At 40.1% G+C, this 25,207-nt stretch overlaps 1 protein-coding gene across 1 annotated transcript; it reads left to right on the top strand.

Annotated features, from left to right (window-relative positions):
- Positions 1-8,113: 8,113 nt before the first annotated feature.
- Positions 8,114-22,742, top strand: bcl7a (BAF chromatin remodeling complex subunit BCL7A). Its single transcript, XM_084047420.1, has 6 exons — positions 8,114-8,277; positions 10,313-10,394; positions 12,771-12,867; positions 13,356-13,505; positions 14,498-14,607; positions 19,974-22,742. The coding sequence occupies exons 1-6, from the start codon at positions 8,186-8,188 to the stop codon at positions 20,046-20,048; spliced, it is 606 nt and encodes a 201-aa protein (XP_083903546.1). The 5' UTR covers positions 8,114-8,185; the 3' UTR covers positions 20,049-22,742.
- Positions 22,743-25,207: the final 2,465 nt, after the last annotated feature.

Genomic DNA, 25,207 nt, shown 5'->3' on the forward strand with positions numbered 1-25,207 from the left:
TATATCTTTCTCTGTCAGATTTGTGAAAAAAAGATCCTACTGGCCTGCATTCTGAAGGTATATGAGAAGATGATTGGTCAGATGTTGGACCAGAGTCTTGGAGGCCAGGATAAGACCAGAGACTCGCCTGACGGCTCTGCCCAGGAAGGAGAGGCTGAGATCAGGCAGAACCTGGTCTATGTGCTGGGAGGTGTCAGAGATCTGCTGAAATATGGATACCAGGACTACAGTATGTTAAAGAAAGATATGCTGAATCTACAGAATATAAAGGTACGCACGCACGCACGCACGCACGCACGCACGCACGCACGCACGCACGCACGCACGCACGCACACACACACACACACACACACACACACACACACAGTGACTGACTGACTGACTGACACACTGACTCACAGACAGACAGACAGACAGACAGACCAACTGTGTCTCTCTCTTACAGACTAAAGATACACTAATCCAGAAAAAGGCTCTACGTGAGTTTCCCTGGCTGTATCAACAAGCCACGTTCATGGTTCGAGATGTTCAAGATCGAGATGATTGTGTCTCCAGTACATCACCCCCAGAAGAGCCCTCCATCAGTGTCTCCAGTACATCACCCCCAGACGAGCCCTCCATCGGTGTCTCCAGTACATCACCCCCAGACGAGCCCTCCATCGGTGTCTCCAGTACATCACCCCCAGACGAGCCCTCCATCGGTGTCTCCAGTACATCACCCCCAGACGAGCCCTCCATCAGTGTCTCCAGTTCAACATCCCCAGACCAGCCCTCCATCAGAGTCTGCAGTACGTCATCCCCAGACGAGCCCTCCATTAGCGTCTGCAGTATGTCATCCCCAGACGAGCCATCCCCAGACGAGCCATCCCCAGACGAGCCATCCCCAGACGAGCCATCCCCAGACGAGCCCTCCAGCCATCTTGATCGAGATGATTCAGACTCTGATTCTCTCTCTACGTCGTCGCCGGACAAGCCCTCTGAGAATGACTGCTCAATGAGTTTCAGAATTCTGAAACTCAATTGATATTAATAAGAGCCAGGCCACAAATCTAGGGGTCATATTTGACTCAGACTTATATTTTGAGACTCATATAAAAAGTATTACCAAAATCGCTTTTTATCACCATTATATTATGTCGGCAGCAGGGCTGCGATGTTGTATATACCACTGGTTCTCAACATAGGGCTGGGGACCCCCAGGGGTCCTTGAGAGGATCCCAGGGGGTCCCCAGGCTCAAATGATTGATAGTTAGGAATCAAAACGACCCTTGCAGGTCTATAACTCTGAGAGTGTATAAATGTTCTCAGAGTTATCTTAGAGTCATATCAAATGGAGGTCCATGGCCTAATGAATATCAAACTGTGGGTTCTGAAATTTTGAAAAGGTAAGAAGCACCGCTATTTACAGCTGACTGGAATGCCATCTAAATTAGCTAACCATCATTGTCAGTATCATGTGTCAATATCATGGTCAGCATCATGGTCAGTATCATGGTCAGTAACATAAACAGACTTGTCAGTCTTGTCCACTTTCAGTCCTTGGGTCCAGCTCCGTCCAGCCGTCAGCCCTCTGTCCACCTTGCATTGTTTGTTCCATCTCTCATGTAGTGTCCCATCTCTGCCTCAAGCACCTACACCTGCCTGTGTGTTGAGGCCCTCTGGGAGTTGTAGTTGTTGCCATGGCAGCCATTTTGTGTGTACCACTTGTCCTCTTGTGATGCCACAATTGTAATTAAGTAGAATTATGTAATTTATTCTCCGTAATGTGGGGTTAATTATGGGCATTCATAGATGTAGCATAATGATTCATTCATAATACATTGCATGACGGCATCGCACATTTGAAAATAGTTGATCTACAAGCTCACAACGTGATGCATCGCACCATGCTGTAAGCTTGCAAATCTGTGCTTTTTTTAGCTTGTATTTTCGGACTGCAGCACCATCGTCAACGTACAAATCGCCCTCATTGCTTGTGGGGCGGCCGTAACTGAGTGTGTGTATAGGCCATCTGGCATTCTTTAGGTCACCGGTTCGCTTCCCGTCTCCCATGCATATCTGTGTGTAGAAGTGTCCTGAGCAAGACACTTAACTCCCCCCGAGCACTCATCGTGACCATCTGAGCAACCATCAGCTGGGTGAAGCTGAAACTGAATTTTCCCCTGGGTATTAACAAAGGTCTATACGGTCCTACAGGTTCCAGAAACTCACTGAGATAAAGACTAGAGTATTAGTGTGTTCTATAGTAGTAAAGACAACATACCCAGACCTCTAGCAACGTGCACTGTTCACTTTAATGAGTCAATATCAAGAATTCAAGACACATTATGTAAACCATTAACAGCTGTTGTGATTTTATAGGGGTCAATGCAGATGACATGTACTGTTCAAATCACTTAGAGAGTTCATCCTTCAATAATTGTACCTGTAAATGTATATTTGAATATCCTCTTGTTCTTAAGCACATGTTTATCATTGACACTCGTCTTTGTAAATATGGATCAGAAATGTCCTGATAGATGTGCACACAGTGTCACGGACCAGAGAAAGATCTTTTCTTTTCTTTTATAGTAAAATAAAATATAGTGTTGATGGTTGAAGATCCTAAAGGAAATTCAATCTTAATGTTAAAAATGTATGACTGAATTAAATATAGTTATAATTAGAGTTATATGTTGTGGTTATGGTCAAAATTGAAGGGCCACATTGGTGGTCTGGCGTTTAGTTTATTAACTATGACTATGTCTATTTGACATTACTGCTGATCAGTTTCCAAAGCATGAGGTGGTTGGAAAGAAGCGGTTGGGTTCCATTCATTTTAGTACAGTATGCAAATCTATTTCACATGCTTGAAATAGGTAATGTAACACACTATATATTATCACTAAACATATTATAATAAAACAAAATAATAAAAACATTAGATTGACGTTATTAAACATATTGTAAATTTGGTTGTTGACAGTTGAATCAAGAGATCTTTATATGGCCGTGTGTGTGTGTGTGTGTGTGTGTGTGTGTGTGTGTGTGTGTGTGTGTGTGTGTGTGTGTGTGTGTGTGTGTGTGTGTGTGTGTGTGTGTGTGTGTGTGTGTGTGTGTGTGTGTGTGTGTGTGTGTGTGTGTGTGTGTGTGTGTGTGTGTGTGTGTGTGTGTGTGTGTGTGTGTGTATTTGGGACCAGAGCACTAATTTGGAGCCACAGATAGACACTGCTAGACCAGTGGTTCCCAACATTTTGTCCTTGGACCCCCACTTACATAATAATATTATTATTTTATTTGTATTGCAATTTTCATTCACAAGGAATCTCAGAGTGCTACATAGTCAAAAGCATGAAATCAATCACAAAAGGCACAAACAATTGTGTCAGGCACAGAAGGATATTGCCGACAGTCGCGACACAATTTAACATGAAAACAGCTTCCTAAATAGAAAGGTCTTTAGTCCTGTCTTAATCTGACAACATGGATGAAAGCAAGGTATGATTTTGTGCAACATAGACTACAAACAGACGATGCCCTGTTATCTTTTATTTAATCTGAACATTAAAGTGTCAATAGCTGTGAGAAGTAGTTTCAGGGTTTCTCTGGTTAACACACAGGAAGAACGTTTAAAGTAAACACCTGCGTGTGTGTGTGTGTGTGTGTGTGTGTGTGTGTGTGTGTGTGTGTGTGTGTGTGTGTGTGTGTGTGTGTGTGTGTGTGTGTGTGTGTGTGTGTGTGTGTGTGTGTGTGTGTGTGTGTGTGTGGGGTTGGTTGGTTGGTTGGTATGGGTGTGTTATATCACTTCATGTGAAATTGGTGAATTTAAAGAACTTTACAACCACAGTTTACACACACACACACACACACACACACACACACACACACACACACACACACACACACACACACACACACACACACACACACTACACACTCTCTCTCTCTCTCTCTCATGACCTTTGACACGATATAAATGTCTCAATAGAAGAGCAGGGAGACATACAACCACCCCAATTATATAAGTTATATTGTATTAACATACTCTATCGTATAGATTGGACACAATGAAATTGTATGCATTAAAACATATTACATAGTGCCGCTTTAAATCACCTTTAAAGCCATGTTAAGCCCCTTTCTTAGTCTTGTTGACAGTCTTAGCGTTTTTATTGAGTTTATCTGTGTTTATTTTATATCTCTGTTTCTGTGGTATTTTGTTTTACACTATATCATGTTATATTATTCACTGATCTTATGTTATAGTTGTATCTCTTATGGTTATTATGCTGCTCTTTTACTTTGTTCTCTTGTATCATTTTCATGATGTAGGTTACACTGCTGCTGAGTCAGTGTTGGCCAAAACATAATTGAGCAATTAATAAGCCTTTATAAGTCATATTCCATTTGAATTGAATTCATAAATCAATCTTTTCCCCATTGACTATATTTTTAGCTAGACTTTTCAAATCATCCCATATGCTTATGCAATAACAGACAAAGCATGGACAGACAATAACCATGCAATAATATTTAGTGTGTTACACCTATTTCAAGCATGTTTGATTTTAAATAGATTTGCATACTGTGCTAAAATGAACCCAACCGCTTCTTTCTAACCACGTCATGCTTTGGAAACTGATCAGTAGTAGTAACGTCAAATATACAGTGAGTCGAATATACAGTAAGTCATTTCTGGCTGAGTTGATTTTTTTCGTAATGTTCCTTCTAAAGAGAACACTGCTTAACAAATTCTAACAACGTAGTCTTACCTCCATTATGTCAGCAGCAAGGGCTGCGATGTTGTATACTGGTTCTCAAACGTTTTCATTTCGGGACCCGGTTTGGCATATAAGGGTTCTCAAACTTTTCAGACTGTGACCCCCCAAAATAATCAAATTTGAAGCACTTGGAATTCTAGGAGTTTAGGCATTACATTTAGTTTGACTCGGTTCCACAGATAAGTTCACAACACCTCGCACCATAGTCAGCACCACATTCAGTACCCTAGTCAGCACCATAGTCAGTACCATAGTCATTACCTTGTTCAGCACCATATGCAGTACCATATTCAGCACCATAGTCAGTACCCTGTTCAGCACCATATGCAGTACCATAGTCAGCACCATAGTCTGTAGGCCTACCATAGTCAGCACCATAGAGTCAGCACCATAGGCAGCACCATAGTCAGCACCTTAGTCAGCACCATAGTCAGCACCCTAGTCAGCACCAAAGTCAGCACCATAGTCAGCACCAGTTCAGCAGCCGCTGAGGTGGGGTGTGAAATGTGGTATTTAGTTGTCTCCGCCAGGAGACAATTGTTTTCGTTCTCGTTGTTTTTGTTTTGGTCCAAAATATTGTCTATATACATACATTCATGAAACCACCTGCTGACCAGCTGTTAGCGTTGAGCTTTTTTTTAGGGGGTATATGTGACCATACCTCTGTATTACAAAGATAGACTACAGGAAATGTGTGGGACCCAGAAATGTTGTTTTTTTATTTACTTTTATTATTGAAATGTAATCTATAGGCATAGTGTATGATATTCAACTTTGTTGCTAAGAGTTTAGTGTTGAGCAATTAGCATAATTAGTGTTATTAACCATGTATTGGTATATGTATAAAAGATGTATACTTTGGGAAATCCTTTTTTTGAAAAAGGTGGTTTTAGGTCATTCAGTGCCTTAAGACCTATTTTATACTTTGGCTATTCGAAAACAGCCGATCTACAAGCTCACAACGCATCGCATCACAAGCTTGTAGATCTATAATTTATTATAATAATAATGAGTACTTTTACTTTGGTACTTTAAGTACATTCTGATGCCAATACTTTTGTAATTTTACTCAAGTATAATTTGGAATGTAGGACGGGTACTTGTGCCAGAGTATTCACTGTGGTATTGCTACTTTTACCTGAGTAAAAAGACTTCTTCCATCACTGCTGAGCTGCCACACGTTATATATAGCCTCTACATACAAAAGTACAAACTCTAGTGAAGCCACAGGTTGAATGATAATCAGACCAGAACAGTTTTTTCCATACCACTAAAAAACATAATTTCACAGTAAAATGTACATGTCCATGTTACCTTTACTGCATTGTCATACTGTCTGTTTAATTGAGTACAATGTTTAATTATGAAACTTTTCAATAATTAGTTTCTAAGAAGGGAGACGCATTGAACATAACAAAAGTCATTAAGAGATGTATTACATACAACCAGGGCTGTTGCTGAAGTCCAAGGTCAAGGCACAAGACAAATCTCCCACATTTCATATTAAGTCCAGTTGCCAAAGTAACTGAACTAAAACTAGAAAAAGTGCTCCTCAGAGCACAGGTCTCGGCCAAGTCAGGTAGCTTCTTTTTCTGTTCATCAAATCTCAAGTTCAGTCATTTGTGCTGTTGACCTGCAGTACAAGGACATACATATTGTTCTATAATCATTCTTCTGACAAACCTGTTACTTCATGTCCAAACTTCCAAAATACTACAAAATGCTTTACTAAATCTGAAAAGGGTTTTGGGAAATGAGATATGTATGAGACTAAACTGTGAATTTTATTGACAAACATATTTGGCTACTATTCAAAGTCTTGGTCTCTTATTATGATGTATTTTGTAAACAAATCCCCCTTCCCTGAAACTGTATACACTAGTATTTCAACTTGGATACCCTGAAGATTTTGTTTGCAAACATATCATATTCAAGCCCTGTCTGTGTGTGTAAACCAAACCAAAATATCTCTCTCTCTCTCTCTCTCTCTCTCTCTCTCTCTCTCTCTCTCTCTCTCTCTCTCTCACTCATTTGTGTTTCTTTTTCCTATTTTTACTGATGCCAATAATTTTGCATTATATTAACTACTGACATGATTATGGGATTCTTTGAATTATCTATTCTCAAGCTTTTGTCCCTCTCTAGAGCTCCATTGTTAGTAGCCTACTTAGTTGAGTGGCCTATCTGATATTTTAGTAGCCTTCACCTGTTCCCACACTCCGAAGAATATGTGTAGCAGTGCCTATAAAGCACAGAGCTAATAATTAATACATAACAACAACGATAACAGCCTCGAATAATACCACAAAGAATCAAAAGTTTGACTTGGTGGATGACTACACTAGTGGTCACACACATAATAGGGGCCTTTGCAGGCAAGCAGCCTTTGTTCTGTGATCACACACACACACAGCAGGGAGAAACAGGACGTCTGTCTCTGCCACTAGTACAGCTGCAGGGCCCTTTTAGTAGCTCCGGGTTTTACACTTCACTCGTACGTCGGTGTTGGAAAGGAATAGCAGATCTACAAGCTCACCACGCGTCGCGGATGCGACCCGTGGTGAGCCTGTGAATCTGCTTTATTTCTCCCCGGGCGCGCGACACCGCCGTACGTAAACCTCTCGTCACCAGGCGTTCAGTAGCACCCGTGGAAAGCCTGGATGTTTCCATTCCGAATTAACCAGCTCGAGCCGGTCTAGAGTGGAGCCCGCCTACTGTATCCGGTACAATTCCCCATACACGGCAGGCGCCGTTTCCGTATCCGCCCCCCAGCAGCAGACCGGATACGCAAAGTTCGTCGCAAAGCGAATTCGACCCACAGAAGCCTACCGTCGTACGGACGAAGTGCAAAAGTCGGCGCACGCGCGTTGGGGGCCACCGTGCAGTGTTGCCATGTCTGCTCATTATAAGCGACCTTGGGCTTATTTTTCTGTAAAGTTGCTTATTAGTAAATATTGGTAGTTGAGTGTTGCTTATTTTGGGCTTGCTGTGTAATGTTATTTAAACCAGTGGTTCTCAAACATTTTCATGTGAAGGACCCCCCAAATTAATATGTATTTGTCCACGGACCCCCATCTAAAAGTATTTTGTGACCCCCCCCTGTACCAGATTGGTGTTGTTAAAATGTTCAAAGAATATTCAAAATGTTTCACTTTTTTCAATATTTGTTGCTGTTGTTGAAAATAGGAGATCTACAAGCTCGTAAATCTACTATTTTCAAATATCCGGTGCTCATGTGGCTATAGTAGTCGCTGCTTTTGGGCTTGTTTTCCTAGACGTGGCTGCTTATTTCTCTCGCGACATCTGGCAACGCGGGCCCCCGTGTGTTTGCATTGTGTCTGTCTGGTGAGAACTGAAACTGCCGGCCGCGTCGCTGAGCCTTTAAAAAAATATCTCTAACCACCACCACCAAGCACCCGCTGCAATGTCGGGCAGGTCGGTCCGAGCGGAGACCCGGAGCAGGGCGAAAGATGACATCAAGCGGGTTATGGCCGCCATCGAGAAAGTACGAAAATGGTAAGAAAAGGGAAAAGAAAGGAAATTTAAAAAAAAAAAGCCCCACAGCCTTCGTTCGTTACCTAACACACGAGAAAAGGCTTGTTGGGGGAGGAGAGAGAGGGAACGAGAGAAGAACCCATAAAGACATTTTCAACGGCGCTTTTTTTTTGGTAGATGCAACTTCTTCAGGTGCACCGACCGGGGCGCACTTGCGCGACTTTTATTCGATTGACTTATTCGATAGCGATTGGATTTTTTTTTATCGAATTTCTTTCTCCCCCTCCTCCCTCCCTCCCTCCCTCCACCACAAGGGAGGAGGAGGGCTGAACCCAACAGAGAAAGAAGAAGCCATGTCGTTGCAGCCAGTCACATGAAGCCATTATTCCTTTCTCTCCCTCGCCTTGTTTGTGTTCCCTGCGACACCGGGGGAGGCGAGGCGACGCTCGGGACGACACTAAAAACCGTCCATGTCGTCGCCCCGGGAGACAATATTATTATGACGAGTCGACGGCCGCTCTTCTTGAGTCAGGAGTAGTTTTAGTGCACCGTTTCCCAAACACCGGGTCGGGACCCATTCGTGGGTCGCGGACCAATTTTTATGGGTCACGAGTAAACATGCCTTTGTTTTTTGTTTCCTACATTTTGTTTTTGATTGTCATTTCAAAATATATTTTTTTTAAATCACCAGAAATTCACACATTTTCAGAAATTAAATACAAAAAATAAAAATCTATATATCTTTTTCAAAATTATAAATAAAACAACTTTTATTAAAGAAGTGGTGAAAATAGCAGATCCACAAGCTCACAACGTGTCTCGTCGCGACACGTTGTGCGCTTGTAGATCGGCTATTTTCACTAGTTTGGGTCCCGGGGAGACAGAAAACTTCTCTTTTTGGGTCTCGAGCTAAAAAGTTTGGGAACCATTATTTAGTTTAGTGTGTGTGGAGTTTTAAATGAAGCGCTTTGAGTCGCACTGAAGGGCGGCCAGAGAGAATGAATGCTGCCTGCTGTCTGCACGGTGGGGGTTGGGAGAGAAGGGAAGTAAGGCTACTGATGGGAACATGGTGAAGTAGGCTACTTTTATTTTGCCATAGGCAAAATAAAAATGTTTATTCAGCTTTCAGCATGATCACAGATGTTTAAAAAGACACTTGCCATTAAAACACTGGATTATTTTGCTGATTACAATATAAAACAAAAAAATGCAATTGCCTATCTAAAAATCTAATAACCTAAGACACGAATCTAAAATCCATTATAATTTAAGTCTGCACATGTATGGGATTAGTGATTTATTGTATCTCAGTTCTGTAGGCCTACTGGTGGTAACATGGTGAAGTAGGCTACTGATGGTAACATGGTGAAGTAGGCTACAGGTAGTAACATGGTGAAAACACCTAGTATAAGGTCAGTATAAGGATCAGTATAAAGATCTATTGACATAAAATGACCCCTCCCCCGAGTTGTAATAAGACTTGTAATACAAAAAATCTACTTGCTTTTGGATGTGTTGTGTTCGTTAATAGAGGGCTTAGATCCAAATTAATATAACTTTTCTACAACTTAGATTTTGGCTTGTATTTCTGTAATAACAAGCTAACTGGCATCTAATCATGTTTGTAAGTTAAATGCAGTGCAAGGCATGAATAATAATTTGATAATTGTGCAAGCATGAATAATAATTTGGTAATTCAGACAGTAATGTATTCCTAGATCAAAATTAATATAATAACGTTGCTACAAGATATTTTTGGTTTGTATTTCTGTAATAACTTGGTATAGATAAAAAGTTAACTTACAAGCTAACTGGCATCTAATAATGTTTGTTAGTTAAAGGCAGTGTATGCATTTGGCTACTTGATTTCTCTTTTTTAATTGCTTGCAAGGATTTAACATATTTATGTGATGTCTGCTGCTACTTGCCAGGGCAACATGGTTTTGTTTAGCTTTGATTAAATTATAACCGCTTCATTTAAAGATGTTTCGTGTCCACGATAATGTCTTTATATTATACAGAGTCTCATGTCACTTTTGTGTCCTTTGCTAAATAGGGAGAAGAAATGGGTGACAGTCGGAGATACGTCTCTTCGGATCTACAAGTGGGTCCCAGTGACAGAACCCAAATCCGATGATGTGAGTTAAACCCTTCCTTACCATACAACAAACACTCATGTTTTTTCGCATATATACAATATGTACATATATTTTCCACATGAGATGGCGTCTATACATGCTGAAAAGGGACAAAGCGAAGTGAAGTTTGAGCATGCTGAAGCAAGGCTCAAGTTTAGCTGAACCATTGTGCTGATGAATATATGAAAAGATGAATGTGTCATGTGCTCTTGTTCTGGCTGCATTCATAATTGTATTATAACTATGTCTCCTCTTTTACCAAGTAAAAGCATTTTCGCCCAGTTCCCACTGCTGTCATAAGCATTTGGAAGGCACATAAGGCCTGAATCACTGACATTAGAGTGGCACTGAAGCATTGTTATTTAAAATTATTATTAGGCTATTACTTTAGTGTTTTTATGGTCGCAACAAAAAAAAATCTGCCGTACTGGATTAGGTTCTTTGAATCACACAGTATTTGCTCGTGTACAGTTGTTGTCTTTAGACATTAGGTTAGAGATGGTTAAGATTAGGTATATAATAAGGTTCATATGGTTGTGTTTGGGCAATATGATGGTTTGAGTTTAGATATAAGGTTTCGTTTAGTTTAGTTTTAGGCATAGGTTTTTGGTGTTGGTCAGGGTAAGGATCTGGGAGGGCATTCATCAAGCAGAGCACCCAATGGCCTTTTTATCCACTTAAACCCTCTAGTCTTAGTGAAACGTACTTGTCTTGGACTGTTTTCTTTCTTCGTCAACACCAAATCTCGTTCTAGTTTTTACAATCTGAAAATGCGGCACGTTGCAACACGATTTGAGCTTGTAGATCAGCTATTTATGGTGAATGTCCCAGAATAGGCATGCTGGGGTTCAAGTGGTTAATAATAATAATAATAATAATAGCTTACATTTAATTAGCGCCTTTCAAGAGACCCGAGGACGCTTTACATTGAGAAATTGTCGTAATTGTCACAAATTAAACAATTAATTTCCAAAGAATTAGGTGGCCAACTGGCCATAGGCTGCCTTGGCCAAAGTATATTCTACCTACCTGCTGTAAATGCTCTAAAGATGGTCAAGGAATAATAACTGGGTAATCAGTGCTGTAGGATCTTTACTCATAGGCATCAACTTCAGTAACTTTGGTGTTAACCAAACTGAAGATTTCAGCAATTCTAAATGTATAATATCACTTCACAGTTATGTGAATATTAAAAGACGACAGTATGGCTTCCCTGTGCAACTGAAAAGGCTTTCAGACAGCTAAATTAATGATCAGTTATCTGGACGTGATATGCATACTGTATGTTGAACAATGCCTACACAACCCGATGTGCGATCCCATGATTGCCACAACAAGTCTGGTATGGTGTTCATATAGTCCAAAGCATTCTGCACTCCATGCTAAATGGCACAAGTGGCACAGTTACATTCATTCTAAATAGAAGTGCTTTGGCTTTAACAATATAACCCATATTATTCACCATTATCAATTTCTGCCATTCTAAATGTTGGAGAAATACACTTTGGGACATGGGGTATTTAGTTAATTATTTCAATTTAACATTGACATTTATTAGGGATAATATCTTCTTTTTCTTTTTTTTTTGCCAAACCTGCTATGGTTCCTTTCTCTCTTTTATGGTGTGGCTCTGTAGCAGTCTACAGTAGCTGTCTAAGATGGTCTTGTCTGTCTGTGTGTGTGGAGCTAACCTTGCAAACCACTTGACCGCTCGGTGCCAAATTTCATGTGCACCCTACCAGTAGGCCAGATATTATTTTATACTTCATGTAAAAGAAAATATTAAAATGTAATAATTTAGTCAACAGTAAAACTCAACAAAGATTTGATCGAGATGAAACCCTGCCCAAATGTGGAGTCATATGTCATAGATGAATATTCAAATTTGATAATGAAGTCAACACAGCTTTTATCAGGCTGAAACCTTGCCCACATTTGGAGTCGTATGTCATAGATAAGTCATAGATGACTGACATCACAGGATCCACATTGGAGCCATTCCGTTCCCATGTGGATCCCGAGATGCACATGATTCAAATGTTTTTTATGTGCACATTAAGAGGAACACATGTACTACATCTACACAAACTGAGACTTGGAACATAAGATGTCTTTTATTGTGTTGAATAACTACAAACTATAGTGTCCACTTTTGAGTTGACACCATTTAGAATAGTGTCTATTCATGTTTATTGAACTTCCTTTCAATATCTGAATTTCCGCAAATCTCTGTTCAGTGCTTGGCCCTCGTAATTGCTACTTACATTGCTATTTAATTTTATCCTCATAACCTTTTGCGCTCAAAAGTTACATTTTTACTTACTCATTATCCACACATGCATAACTTAATTATTATTATTCCTTATTTGTTTTTAGAAGAACAAGAATAAGAAGAAGGGTAAGGATGAGAAGTATGGCTCTGAGGTGACCACTCCAGAGAATAGCTCTTCTCCTGGGATGATGGACATGCACGGTGAGTGTAATCACACTAGAACTTGATCTAGAAGCGCTGGTTCTCAACGTGGGTCCTTGAGGGGGTTCCAGGGTGACACCAGCTAAATAATTAAAGAACCAAATAGAACTTTACGGGACTGTAACTGAGAATTGAACTATCAAGTTATAGTTAAACCTTTTGAACAATGTGGAATCATCACATCACAGGTTTACAGGTGTAAAGAAGTGGGTGAAATAAATGTTTGTGCAAGGTCCATTGTTCTTGTTGTTTTCAGGAAGAGAAAAATAAAAGGAAGAGGGCGGACTTCAGGGAAAGCAAGGAGAGAAAGGAAAAAAAAAACAGAAACATGTCGAGGATAGGCAAAACAAAGATATCTACATAATATACACATTGCTTAATCCAGCTTGTACAGGGGGGTACTCGTCCTTTACATGACAATGTTTGAGAATCACTCTTATTTGGTGATCAGTGACTAATATGGTGCACCTGTCCTGTGTCCATTCTAGACGAATGCAGCAATCAGAGTTCCATCGCTGACTCGTCCCCGGTGAAGCAAGAAAATAGCTGTAGCACCAGCCCCACCCCCGAGCCCGCCGCCGTCTCTCACCGTGACAACACTGAAGCCAAGAACGACCAGAGTCCTGACAGCAAGAGGGGTCAGAGAGACACACACACACACACACACACACACACACACACACACACACACACACACACACATACACATACACATACACATACACACACACACACCTATAGCTAGGTGTAAGACACCTAGCTATAGGTGTTGTTGTACCTGGGAAATTACGTGAGGAGCTTAATTATTATTTATTTTCTTATTCTATCAAAATGCTGCTGTATTACTTACGACCTATGAACAACACACTGAGGGTGAAAGAGACGACTTGTTCTTTGCAGTTACAAACACACAAGGGGAAGACAAGGCTGCAGCTGTGATGCTGTTGCCCCCTAGGGGCTGTAACTGCCATCCTTTCATCTTTCTATCCTGTTGTCTCAGTCGTTAGATATTTCTGATAATATACCTTATTTGCTCTGTGTATTACTTCAGTTAGACAGGACTGATCTCTTATAAATGTTTATTAACATAGAGTTAGTTCTGATATATGGTTGTTCCTGGTAGTGTTTCAGACTTTCAGTTATAACAGAGCCGCCCAAAGTATCAAATACACTGTTTTGTAACTTTGGTTATTATAGTGTCAGGATAGCACTTGAGCAATGATTTGGGAAAACTACCTAACAATTTCTCAGACCAATATTGCAATTCAATTTGCGGTATGAGTCAATCTGCAGTCCCATATTCAATGTTTACAGTATAAACACCACAACATACTGTATACTGTCAACATATAAACTATTTAAAGAACCATACCATTGTTATTGCATATGTAGCCCACTGACTACAAGTCATGTATATACTTTCACATTTTCACAAAGAATATCACATTTTTTTATTAAAAAAAAAAGAATTACACAATTCTTTTAATTCACATTTTTTGATAAAAGCCACCTTTTTAAAATGGTCTGCTTCTACAGGTTAGGTTAATTTAGCTCTAAACTAATGTACAAGTAAGTGTGCATGTGGTGCTGTTGATTCATGTGGGTGCGTGTCATATGTTGTCTTCCTCAGGTAAGAGCACCCCAGCAGCCTCAGAGACCTCAGAAAGAGCACCAAGTGCCAAGAGAGACAGCCAGTCCTCAGGGGAGAAGGACTCTCCTTCAGAGAGCAAAGCCACTCAGGTATGGGAAACTCCACACATTTATTTTTGGTGCTTCTTACTTTAACCACCCATTAAGACTGGGAACGCATACTTTGTCATTTTAGATTTTTAGCTATAACCATTATTTTATACTTTGGGGTATTCAAAAATAGCAGATCTACAAGCTCGTAGCGCAGCACAGAGTGCCGCGCTACGAGCTTGTAGATCTGCTATTATTGAAAAATCTTGAACATTTGTGTTGAATACATTATATTTTTGGGAAACAACATTTTTAACTCAAATCTTTGCTTCTTGGGTTTCCCCGGAACAACATATTTTGATGGGTATCGGCGGCCAAAAATGTATAATTTTGGGGGTCCTTGATAATAAAAAGTTTGAGCACCGCTGATATAGCAACAATAGTTTTTCAGAAAAATGAAGACATTTGTTGAGACATTTGACAGTTACAAATGTTCGCTTTGAAAAATATACATTCAAAGATTGGCACACATTTTCACGATTTTTCAAAAATGGCAGATCTATAAGCTCATAGCACGGCACTCGGTGCCGTGCTATGAGCTTGTAGATCTGCTATTTTTGAATAGCCCAAAAAAAAAAAAATGACACGGGTGCGTTCCCGGCCTTAATGGGTTAAACCCTCTATTCTTAGTCAAACGGACCTGAGTTACAACTATACTTGGACCCTAACCCTTTTAATATCTGCACAGCCCTCAGCAAGTTCAGTTTTTGCACTCCAGACCACATTTCTGTTAATCTGGTATGGCTATAACCCTACTGTTTATAATTATTATTTATTATATTATTTATTATTATTCTCCTTCTTCTGCCATGAGATGGCATCATGCCACCTGGCAAAATTATAGATATCCATGTGCATTAGCTTCCCGAAAAATTACCACTGTTGGCCAGATGGGGGTGCTAACAGCTGCTAATATAACCTGTACATGTAATAATAATACATTTGGATTCACAAACTGTAGCCTATGTAACTATTGTTGCTGTATAAGTAGAAAGTGGGCTCAAGAAGCTGCATCTAGCAAGTGTGTGATAGCATTCTTTCTGTGTAGAGTGAAGGTCTCTGGCCTGCAGACTGCACAGTTTTGGCCCTCTTATACATTCATTACATGTCACACTGTGTGACGTGAGAAAGGGTAAAATCATGATTATCCACCTTGTCAGACTGTCTGCCTGTCACATGGTGACCTATGTGAGCCGGGGCATTGTTTCACCTCGAGAAAACCAGACCTGGTCTTGACTTGGTAGAAAAGGATGACATGAGTTGGCAAGTCTCCAAAGGGAGCTGATGATATCTGCATGTCATTCTTCACTAAACTGTCTGCACATCGACTAGCACAGAGTGATTGATTATCTCTGCGAGGCTGCAGATTATTGTTTTCACTGTGTGTGTGTGTGTGTGTGTGTGTGTGTGTGTGTGTGTGTGTGTGTGTGTGTGTGTGTGTGTGTGTGTGTGTGTGTGTGTGTGTGTGTGTGTGTGTGTGTGTGTGTGTGTGTGTGTGTGTGTGTGTGTGTGTGTGTGTGTGTGTGTCCGCTCCTAATATCACAAACTGCACCGATATTAAGCCTCTATGTCATGTGCACGCTGCCAGCAGGCCAAAACACTCTGGCCTGCTGGCACAAAAGAAAATACTTTGTTTTTGTGAGAATTAATAAATATATTTAATAAATAGTACAAATTCAAATTCACAAATAAATCCTTACACAGTACACACCAACAGAAATATTATAATTCAATTAATACTGTATGTAAATGAGAAGTATTTGTGAATAAATGTAATTAGAGTTTTAGTAATCTTGTTCCTCTAGCTCAAGGCTTGTCTTCTGCGTCTCTGCTCAGTTTGGTGGCCTGTTGATACAGCCAGGGAAACTCAGATAGTGCCTTCTTCTGGACCAATGTACTGTTAGTCTGAAAGAGAGAGAGACAGTTAGTGTGTGTGTGTGTGTGTGTGTGTGTGTGTGTGTGTGTGTGTGTGTGTGTGTGTGTGTGTGTGTGTGTGTGTGTGTGTGGTGTGTGGTGTGTGTGTGTGTGCGTGCCATATGTGTACCTTTATATTCTGTAGATTCAGCATCTGTTTCTTTAACAGACTGGAGTCCTGATATCTATATTTCAGCAGATCTTTGACTTCTCCCAGCACATAGACCAGGTTCTGCCTGATCTCAGCCTCTCCTTCCTGGCCAGAGCCTTCAGGCGAGTCCCTGGTCTGATCCTGGCCTCCAAGACTCTGGTCCAACATCTGACCAATCATCTTCTCATATACCTCCAAAAAACCGACCATTAGGACCTTTTTTTCACTATTCTGTGGGAGAGAAAGATATATAGTAAATAGATATATTGTGATATGACATAAGTGTTTGTCTCTTCTTGGTTTATAATCCCTTAATGCCAGTTTTATACTTAATACTTAAAAAAATAGAATGTTATAGAATTGTAATTCTAAATATTATTTTTTTCATATCGCCCGTTCCTAGCTTCTAATCACTATCCCTGATACACCCATCCATCTTTGGAGAATGTTTGTGGATTGTGTGTGTGTGCGTGCGCGTGTGTACCTCTATGTTGCTGTCTCGTAGGAAGTCAATGGAGAACACAGGAGATCCAGTAATTCCCTGTTTGTTAGCTTTCTGCAAAGTCAACAAAAACAAACATACAATTAATTTGGTAGCTCTGTGTGCGTGCGCGCCTGCTCGTATTGCTATCTTAATTGTGAGAATCAAATGTCCTCACAAGGATAGTAAGATGAGGACCATTACGCTAAGTGAGGACATATTACACAGCCTCATTTCCAAGAGGTTATTTTAGGCTAGGATTGAAGCGTTCAAATCAGAGCTAGTTAAGGTTAGGTTTAAGTTCAGTCATATAGTGGTGATGGTTAAGGTCATTAAGAGTTAGGTTGTTAGGGTTAAAATTAAAGGACCATACTGGTGGTCTGGCATGGTTTAGTCCATTAACTATGACTCGCTGTATATTTGACTTTACTGCTGATCACTTTCCAAAGCGTGTAGTGACACATGTTCTATTTCTTAGGAAGCCCTAGGGTTCCATTAATTTTTAGTACAGTATGTAAGGACTATTTAAACTGAAACTTGCTTTAGAATCCAACACATTAAATATCATTGGGTGGTTATTGTTTGTTAAAGTTATGTTCTTGTTGCGATTTACTGCATTTTAAAACGCGGATTGATTGGAAAAGTCTAGCCAAAAATGGTCACTGGGGAAAGATTGATTTATGAATTAAATTCCCATAGGCTATGACTTAAGCACACAATTATGTTTTGGCCAACAATGTCTCAGCAGCAGTAGCAGTAGTAGTAGTACCTATACTGCTACAACCCTAGTCTTGTTATTGTAGTAGTCACAATAGTTGTAATAACAGTACTACTAGTAGTAGTAATAACGGTACTACATTACTACTGGTAGTAGTAATAGTTGTAGTGGCAGAAGTAGTAACAATGCAGTAATAGTACTTACATAGTGCTGAAAGAGTTTTTTCAGAGCATTGTTCATCCCGCCTTGCTGGTTATTCATACTGCCCAGACCGACCGACAGACACACACTGAGACACAACACACGCATTACAACTGATGCCATTTCAACGGTCCGCTGTACTGTCACAGGTTCAACTCCACAGGCTCTGGTGGTTGCTTTAAGTTCAGTTAGTCTGTCTGTCTCTGTACTGTGTGCCTTTAATTGTTCCTGAAGGGAAGTGTGATTGAGTTTAGTGAAGTCTGTCACTACTACTTATACTGTACCCTGAGAGAGCGAAAGAGAGAGAGCGCGAGAGAGAGAGAGGTGTGAAAACTGTGGTCGTGGAGAATTTCCTTTTAAATCACCGAAATTCATAGAATTGATGCGCGGTGCCACACATGCATGCTTCCTTACTACGCTCTGATTCTTGTTCAGTGGAATAGACACTTTCCTGTCATTCATAAAGTGCCACATGTCTATGCACACTCGCACGCCATTTTAGAGTAAGTTGTGACGTCATAGGTGATTCCATCATTGGCATTTACCAGTCAAACTTGCGCAAGAGAAAATCCCTGGGTTCTATGTAAACCTCCATCCTAGATGGACAGAGGGTGAGACAAGCATTCACTGGTCAGTAGGGCTGCAACTATCCATTACTTTTTCGATTAACCAAGAAACACTTTTCTTTTATTTATATATATATATATATATATATATATATATATATATATATATATATATATATATATATATATATATATATATATATATATATATATATATATATATATATATATATATATATATATATATATAACATTTCTTTAGCTTTTTTATTATTATCAATTAACCATTTAAGCCCTATTTTATACAAAAAATACACAACGGTGTCATGCAAAAATAGTGCAAATATCATATGTCAACGCATTGTAGATCTCAACAAAGTGTCTTTATTCCTCTACAATGACATTATAATGAGATCAGACCACTTGTTAATTCTGTGGTACCAGGGGTTTGACGCATGAATACATAGTATACTAGATACGACTGACTGACAGACAGACAGACAGCTGCACCCTGGAAATGGGCATGGTGCTATGCATGGTAGAGGTGCTCACCACGGATATCCCCACACACGCACGCACACGCAGAGGTGTTTATTTTAAAGAAACTTCTTATGTGTCACCAGAAAACCCCTGAAACTACTTTTCAGGAATTTCCACTTCATGCTCAGGTAAAAACAGGGTGTACAGGTTTAGTGCAATATCATAACTCGCTGCTTGGTATCCACATTCGTAGGTCACTTGCCTAACTAACCCCCAAGCTCACAAATTGGGCACATTTACCACCAAATCCTGCCATGATGGATTTCATGCAATTTGCATAATTGCAGGCAGTTAGACCTTTTTTTTATCTTGCATTGTCAGAAACCTTGTATCCATATTACATTTTTTTTATGTTTTAGTTTTTCTTCTTTAAATTAATGCCCTACTTCATTGTACGACAGCATTGTGCAAAAGTAGCAAAAATATCCGCTCTACAAGCTCACATCACGTCACAATGTAATATGTTGTGAGCTTGTAGATCTACAATTTAGCTACTTTTGAACATTTTGAAAGTGGTTAAGTGTGTCTGTGTTTTTTTTAAATATTTTACAGATAAAGTATTAACAAGAGTTTGTGACTAACTAATAACTACATTGGATCCATTAGAACACAATCGGGTTCCTTTTTTTTCCCATTTCCTGAAAAGGTTTTTGACATGCAAGGTTTCCACCCGACTGCGACGATATGCTACGACATCTAATGGGCTTGAGCCTCACATTTGCATGTATGCCGTTAACATGCGTTCTTGTACAAAAGTGACGATTGTGATCTTTATGTTTGTGTTTTCTCTGTCAGGATCTGGAGGAAGAGACCCCACCCAGCAAGAAAAGCAAACTGGAGTCCTCATCTCAGGACTTTGAGGAGAATTAAATGCTCTGTGCTGGGTCATTTTGTCTCCTTCAACCTCCCGTACCTCCCTCCATTGACCCTAGATCATTTGGGGACAATGGACACCGTGCCGGCTCTCCTCCCCTCTCTTCCTTACTCCGTAGTTTCCAATACCTGCTGTTAACCACATGAACCCTAGCGTCCCCCATTCTGGGGGCGAACGTTCGGGCAAAAATAGCCGATTTTACAAGCTCGCGACGAGGTTGTGAGCTTGTACACGCGTCTATTTTCAACAACGATATTTGGTGTAGAGGGAAATACTAGCGGACCTAGTATAGAGCCCTGTGGGACCCCGGTCAACTAAGTACTTAGGGTTTAAGTGGTTAATACCAAAAGGGAGAACGGACGTCTCTCTAGCCCCCTTTCTAACCTCTGAACCCTCCCCGATTACCCCACCCCGTTCCCTAACACTCCTCCTCGGCCCACAGAGGGAGAATGGATATTACCTCTATTCATTGACCCCCTCCTCCTCCTCTCACGCAGCTCTCCCAACACTTTTCACTAAATGCCAAGAGAAGCTCTGAAACCCGGGCTGCAAAATCGGCCTCCAGGACCAGGAGTTAGTGCTGCTAAACCCAGCCCAGTTCCAGCCCAGAAGAGATACACTGACCTGCATCTGTGACAAAAAAAAAAAAGAAAGAAAAAGAATTAACACTGGGGATTTTTTTTCGCGCCGACGTCCAACGTCGGTGCGATTTAAAAGGGTGAGGTTTGGTCCTAGACTCTGGTCTGAGAACCCGTTTGAAAAGTTTTTTTTATCCTAATGGTTAAATTAGCTCAGGATACAAAAGAGGCTAACTTGGTCCTAGATCAGTGACTTTTACCAGTGGTTCTCAAAGAGGGTCCAGGGACCCTCAAGGGGTTCCAAATAGACCCCCTTACATGTCATTAACTCTGAGAGTGTACAAACGGAACAGTTTTGTACACTCTCAGAGTTATGGGGGTCCTTGATTAAATAAAAAAAGTTTGAGAACCACTGGACTATAGGAAACCTCGACCCGTCATAGACCACATCACTTCACTCTTCCCAATTTGCCTCCTGTTAGACTAATGTTATACATTTAATTTAGGAAATGTTTAGGGTTTTTTTCTCAGGAGGGTCAATGCACTGTTATGGTATAATCACAATCGATCACAGATAGATTTGCTGCTGTAGTGGATGTGTCTTTTTCTTTTCTCTATCCATTTTAAAGTTCTTCATTCGGTTGTTTTTGATTAGTTAGTTCTCATAGGTAGAGGAAGAAGACAATGGCACTGGTTAAGTTCCAACTGTTCCATAATTAGTGAAAACAAGCATTTGGTACAATAGGTCCTGAAGGTGTGCCTTGTGTTGCAATGATTACCGGTAAACATACGTTTTTTTAGGTCAAATAGTTCCTAATTGACATTTCTTTTGGTGCCATGTCTTGTTTGCCTTACAAGTGTCACTAATTGAAGTTATTCGATATTTATTTCCAGCTATAACCGTATCAGTTTAATATTGGCTGTAACAATTAGAGACTTGAGTTCAAACACTACCCACATGTAACATTTGTCTCCGACAAATTAAATGTGTACGATTTTTAAGCCTGATTTAGAAAGTAGCTAATCTACAAGGCCACAGCGCACCGTGAGCTTGTAGATCTGCCAATTTTGTCGTTGTTGCCAGACACGTTGTGCAACCAAGTATCAACCAGAAGTCAAATTGAGAATTTCAGCAGTTTACTCTATACCTTGGTTACTGATCTTTTTCTGCTTTAGTTGACACTTGGATTCTTTGTATAGGTTGTGTTCAGGTCTAAAGTTGAGATAGACTAGTGCAGGTACTAGTTTCCTGCTTGGTCCAGGATGATGGGTTGTCATTTCTGGAAAATGTTCTGTGCATCACTACATACCTTTGAACTACACATGCATTTCCTGTAGCTCACTGTAGAGGGTCCAGTCTTTTACCACAAGCATTGGTTAGAATCCTCCTTCAAGGTGCTGTTTATTGGCTGAATCCATACTTGTGGCATCAAGTTGTTGGTTTTGTAAAGCCTTTTCATTGACATCAATATGCGATTTTACTTGAATTTAAGAGGAAGAATTCAGAGCTATGACATCCAGTGTAAAACCTCAAACCTGTAATATATATAGTTGCAAAAATGAATATTTAGTTGTAATTAAGGCATGAAATCAATTAAATTCTTGTGAACCAATGACTTCATACAGTGGGGCTATATGGGAATATTTTTTGACACAGAATTACTTGATCAAAAGGTTTTTTGATTTTTAGCAAATAAGCAGTCATCATGGATGGAGAGAAAATGAAATAAAAAAAGAATTGTCTCAGTTTAGAGGATGGATTAGCATATACCTCATTCCCAGTCCAGCAGCGCTGGTACTTAAAATGCTATGTATTGACATTAACCGTTACAAACAGCATTATTATGTACACTCAGTTTAAAATAAATCTCACTTATGTTGTGGGTCTCACCTGATCGAGCCGATTGCTTATAGTTTGCTCATAATTGTGTGTAAAACGATCTGTGAGATATGAAAACGTGTATGTTGTTTTTTTCTTGGGACCATGTCGTTTCACTTTAGATTGATCTTGTACAGATTTATGGTTTGGTTTGACTTATTTATTCCATCAGTAGTGCTTGGTTTTTATCATGTACAATGGTTTGTTTTCTTAATAAAACTTCACAAAACGTTCTTCCGTTCACTGTGTTTTCATGGGACTAATCAGAACTAGATTAAAACATTAGTTTCAACCTGGTGTCCATATTTTGCGCGTGCCATTATTGGTGATATTTTTCAAAGAATGAGAAAGGCTGATTTGCAGTTTTCTAGTTCAGATTTAAAAAACATAAGGCTGACCTTAATACACTGTTATGTAAGCAATGCAGCTGCAGCTAATACAAATAATAATGGGTGTAGATTTAGGTGTGTGAATGCAAGCATTGACCAGTGGCACTCGTTAATCTAACGCACCCATTTTTAAAGGTAGGGTAAGTCATATTTGTTTGTGAAAAAGTCAAAGCTCTATATTCTGATGGGGCAGATAACCAAAACGATTGTGCATTTTGTGATAAAAGCGTGAAATTTGGTTAATTTGGTACAGCCAAAGGCATTCCCCCCCTAAATGTGATATGAAGGCATCATGAATTTTCATATGGTACCCATGGCAGCCATTGTTCAAAATGCCCACCAACAACTGTATTATGAGTGATTGATATAATATATGATATAGAAGACAACAATTTACAACTATTTCATTTGTTTATGGAATATTTTGGTGTGACAGGGCCTGACGATTTAGCTTGCCCTCCTAAAAAAACATGCAAAAACAAGCTGTATTGCATCCAAAACCACATACTATCATAGTACACATGCTATTATCAGCCTACTATTTAGTATATACTAATCAGTAGGGTTTCACTTCGGCTATAGGGCCTACTAAAAAGTAATTTGGCATGCTAAATAGTATGTTAGTATGCGATTTCAGACAGGTCGCTAGCACTGCATCCAAAATCACATACTAACATACTACGGTATTTAGAATGCCAAATTACTTTTTAGTAGGACATGTAGGCTACATTCTATTTCATCATGTGGTTTTGCAGGGAGAGACACCTAAATGCCAAAACAAAATGTAACTAGAAAAAGTGCTCCTCGGAGCACAAGTCTCCGCCAGCAGACTTGGGAATGTTGGGAATGTTCTACTTCTTATGTTCTAATTCTTACAAAAAATAGAACATGTTACTGTGTCATAGTAACATGACACAAGTGTCCTATCCGTCTGTATAACTGTCCTATCCGTCCTGTCTGTATAACTGTCCTATCCGTCCTGTCTGTATAAGTGTCCTATCCGTCCTGTCTGTATAAGTGTCTGTATAAGTGTCCTATCCGTCCTGTCTATGTAAGTGTCCTATCTGTCCTGTCTGTGTAAGTGTCCTATCCAATTGTTACAGTATCCGCCATTTCTCAGCCATTTCGTGATTATTCCTGTCTTACCTCACTTTGAAAGAGGCTAAGACTCTTTCAAAGTGAGGTAAGTGACACATGTATTTATAGGCCGCTATACGTCACTAGCCAATCAGATCACACTATTTCACCGTATTGTCACGTGTCACGTGAGGCTTGACCAATGTTAGCTTGACATGTGGAAAGTGAAAACAATGTCTCCTGGCGGAGACAAAAAGTGGGGCAGAGGGAGACAGGCAAAGGAGATGGAGAAGTTTTGTTGGGCTTCCACGCGACCTAGCACCGAAGGTGATCAGACAGTAGTTATTAACTTGAGCAAAGTTGCAGAAGACCTACGCTGTGACACACAGGCTAACGTCTCATGTATAGGGAGTCACTCCAACACACCTCAAGTACATCAGGGACTGGAGTCACATGGTGGTACCTGTGGCTCATGAAGACTGAGGACTATGAAAAAGGAATGCATGAGCATTCGATCTTCTCTACTATGAGAAGTAGAGGAGATCAGTGTCACAAAAGCTGTGATACAAAGATGTGGGCTAGAAGTGTTGTCTGTGTACACCACATATGTGTGTCTGTGTACACGACATATGGTACACTCACAATGACCATCCTGCCATTTGTGTTCAACTTCAACCAATTATTTAGTTCCTGATGGACAACAATCCAAACACCCAAAAACGTCTTCATCAGTGATGGGCCGACCATTCAATATCAAGGAAAGAACCTTCCAGATGGGATTCATTGCTGTAAATTGGAGTTAGGTACCTGGAAGCTGGTCACAGAAAAGGGCCTGCTTATGCCACCATGAAGCTAACTGCAGAATCACAAGTAGCTAGGGGTACGAGTCCGACAAGCCCACAGCTAAAGCCCTTTATAACACACTCCTACCTCTTAAAGTCAAGCTCATCTACGAAGAGGAACAGATATGCAGAATAAGCGCAATCCTTCTAAAAGAGCTGCCCACTAACAAAGGTACACTGAGCATTCATCAACTTATTTGTACTATCCACAATCCATCCACGCTTCTTTTACAGCTGCGAATGGAGGACAATATATGGTACTGTGCACCATGGACACGGTCATCATCTTAATCCATCCACCTGAGAAAGTCACTCAGAGGCATGTCCAAAGAAGCCCAGTAGTGTCTAAAGCATTGTTCGAAAAGCCAAATCTGTGAAAATATTGATGCA

This window comes from Gymnoscopelus microlampas (genome assembly GCF_963454915.1).
Source record: "Gymnoscopelus microlampas genome assembly, chromosome: 21".
NCBI classification, from domain to species: domain Eukaryota; kingdom Metazoa; phylum Chordata; class Actinopteri; order Myctophiformes; family Myctophidae; genus Gymnoscopelus; species Gymnoscopelus microlampas.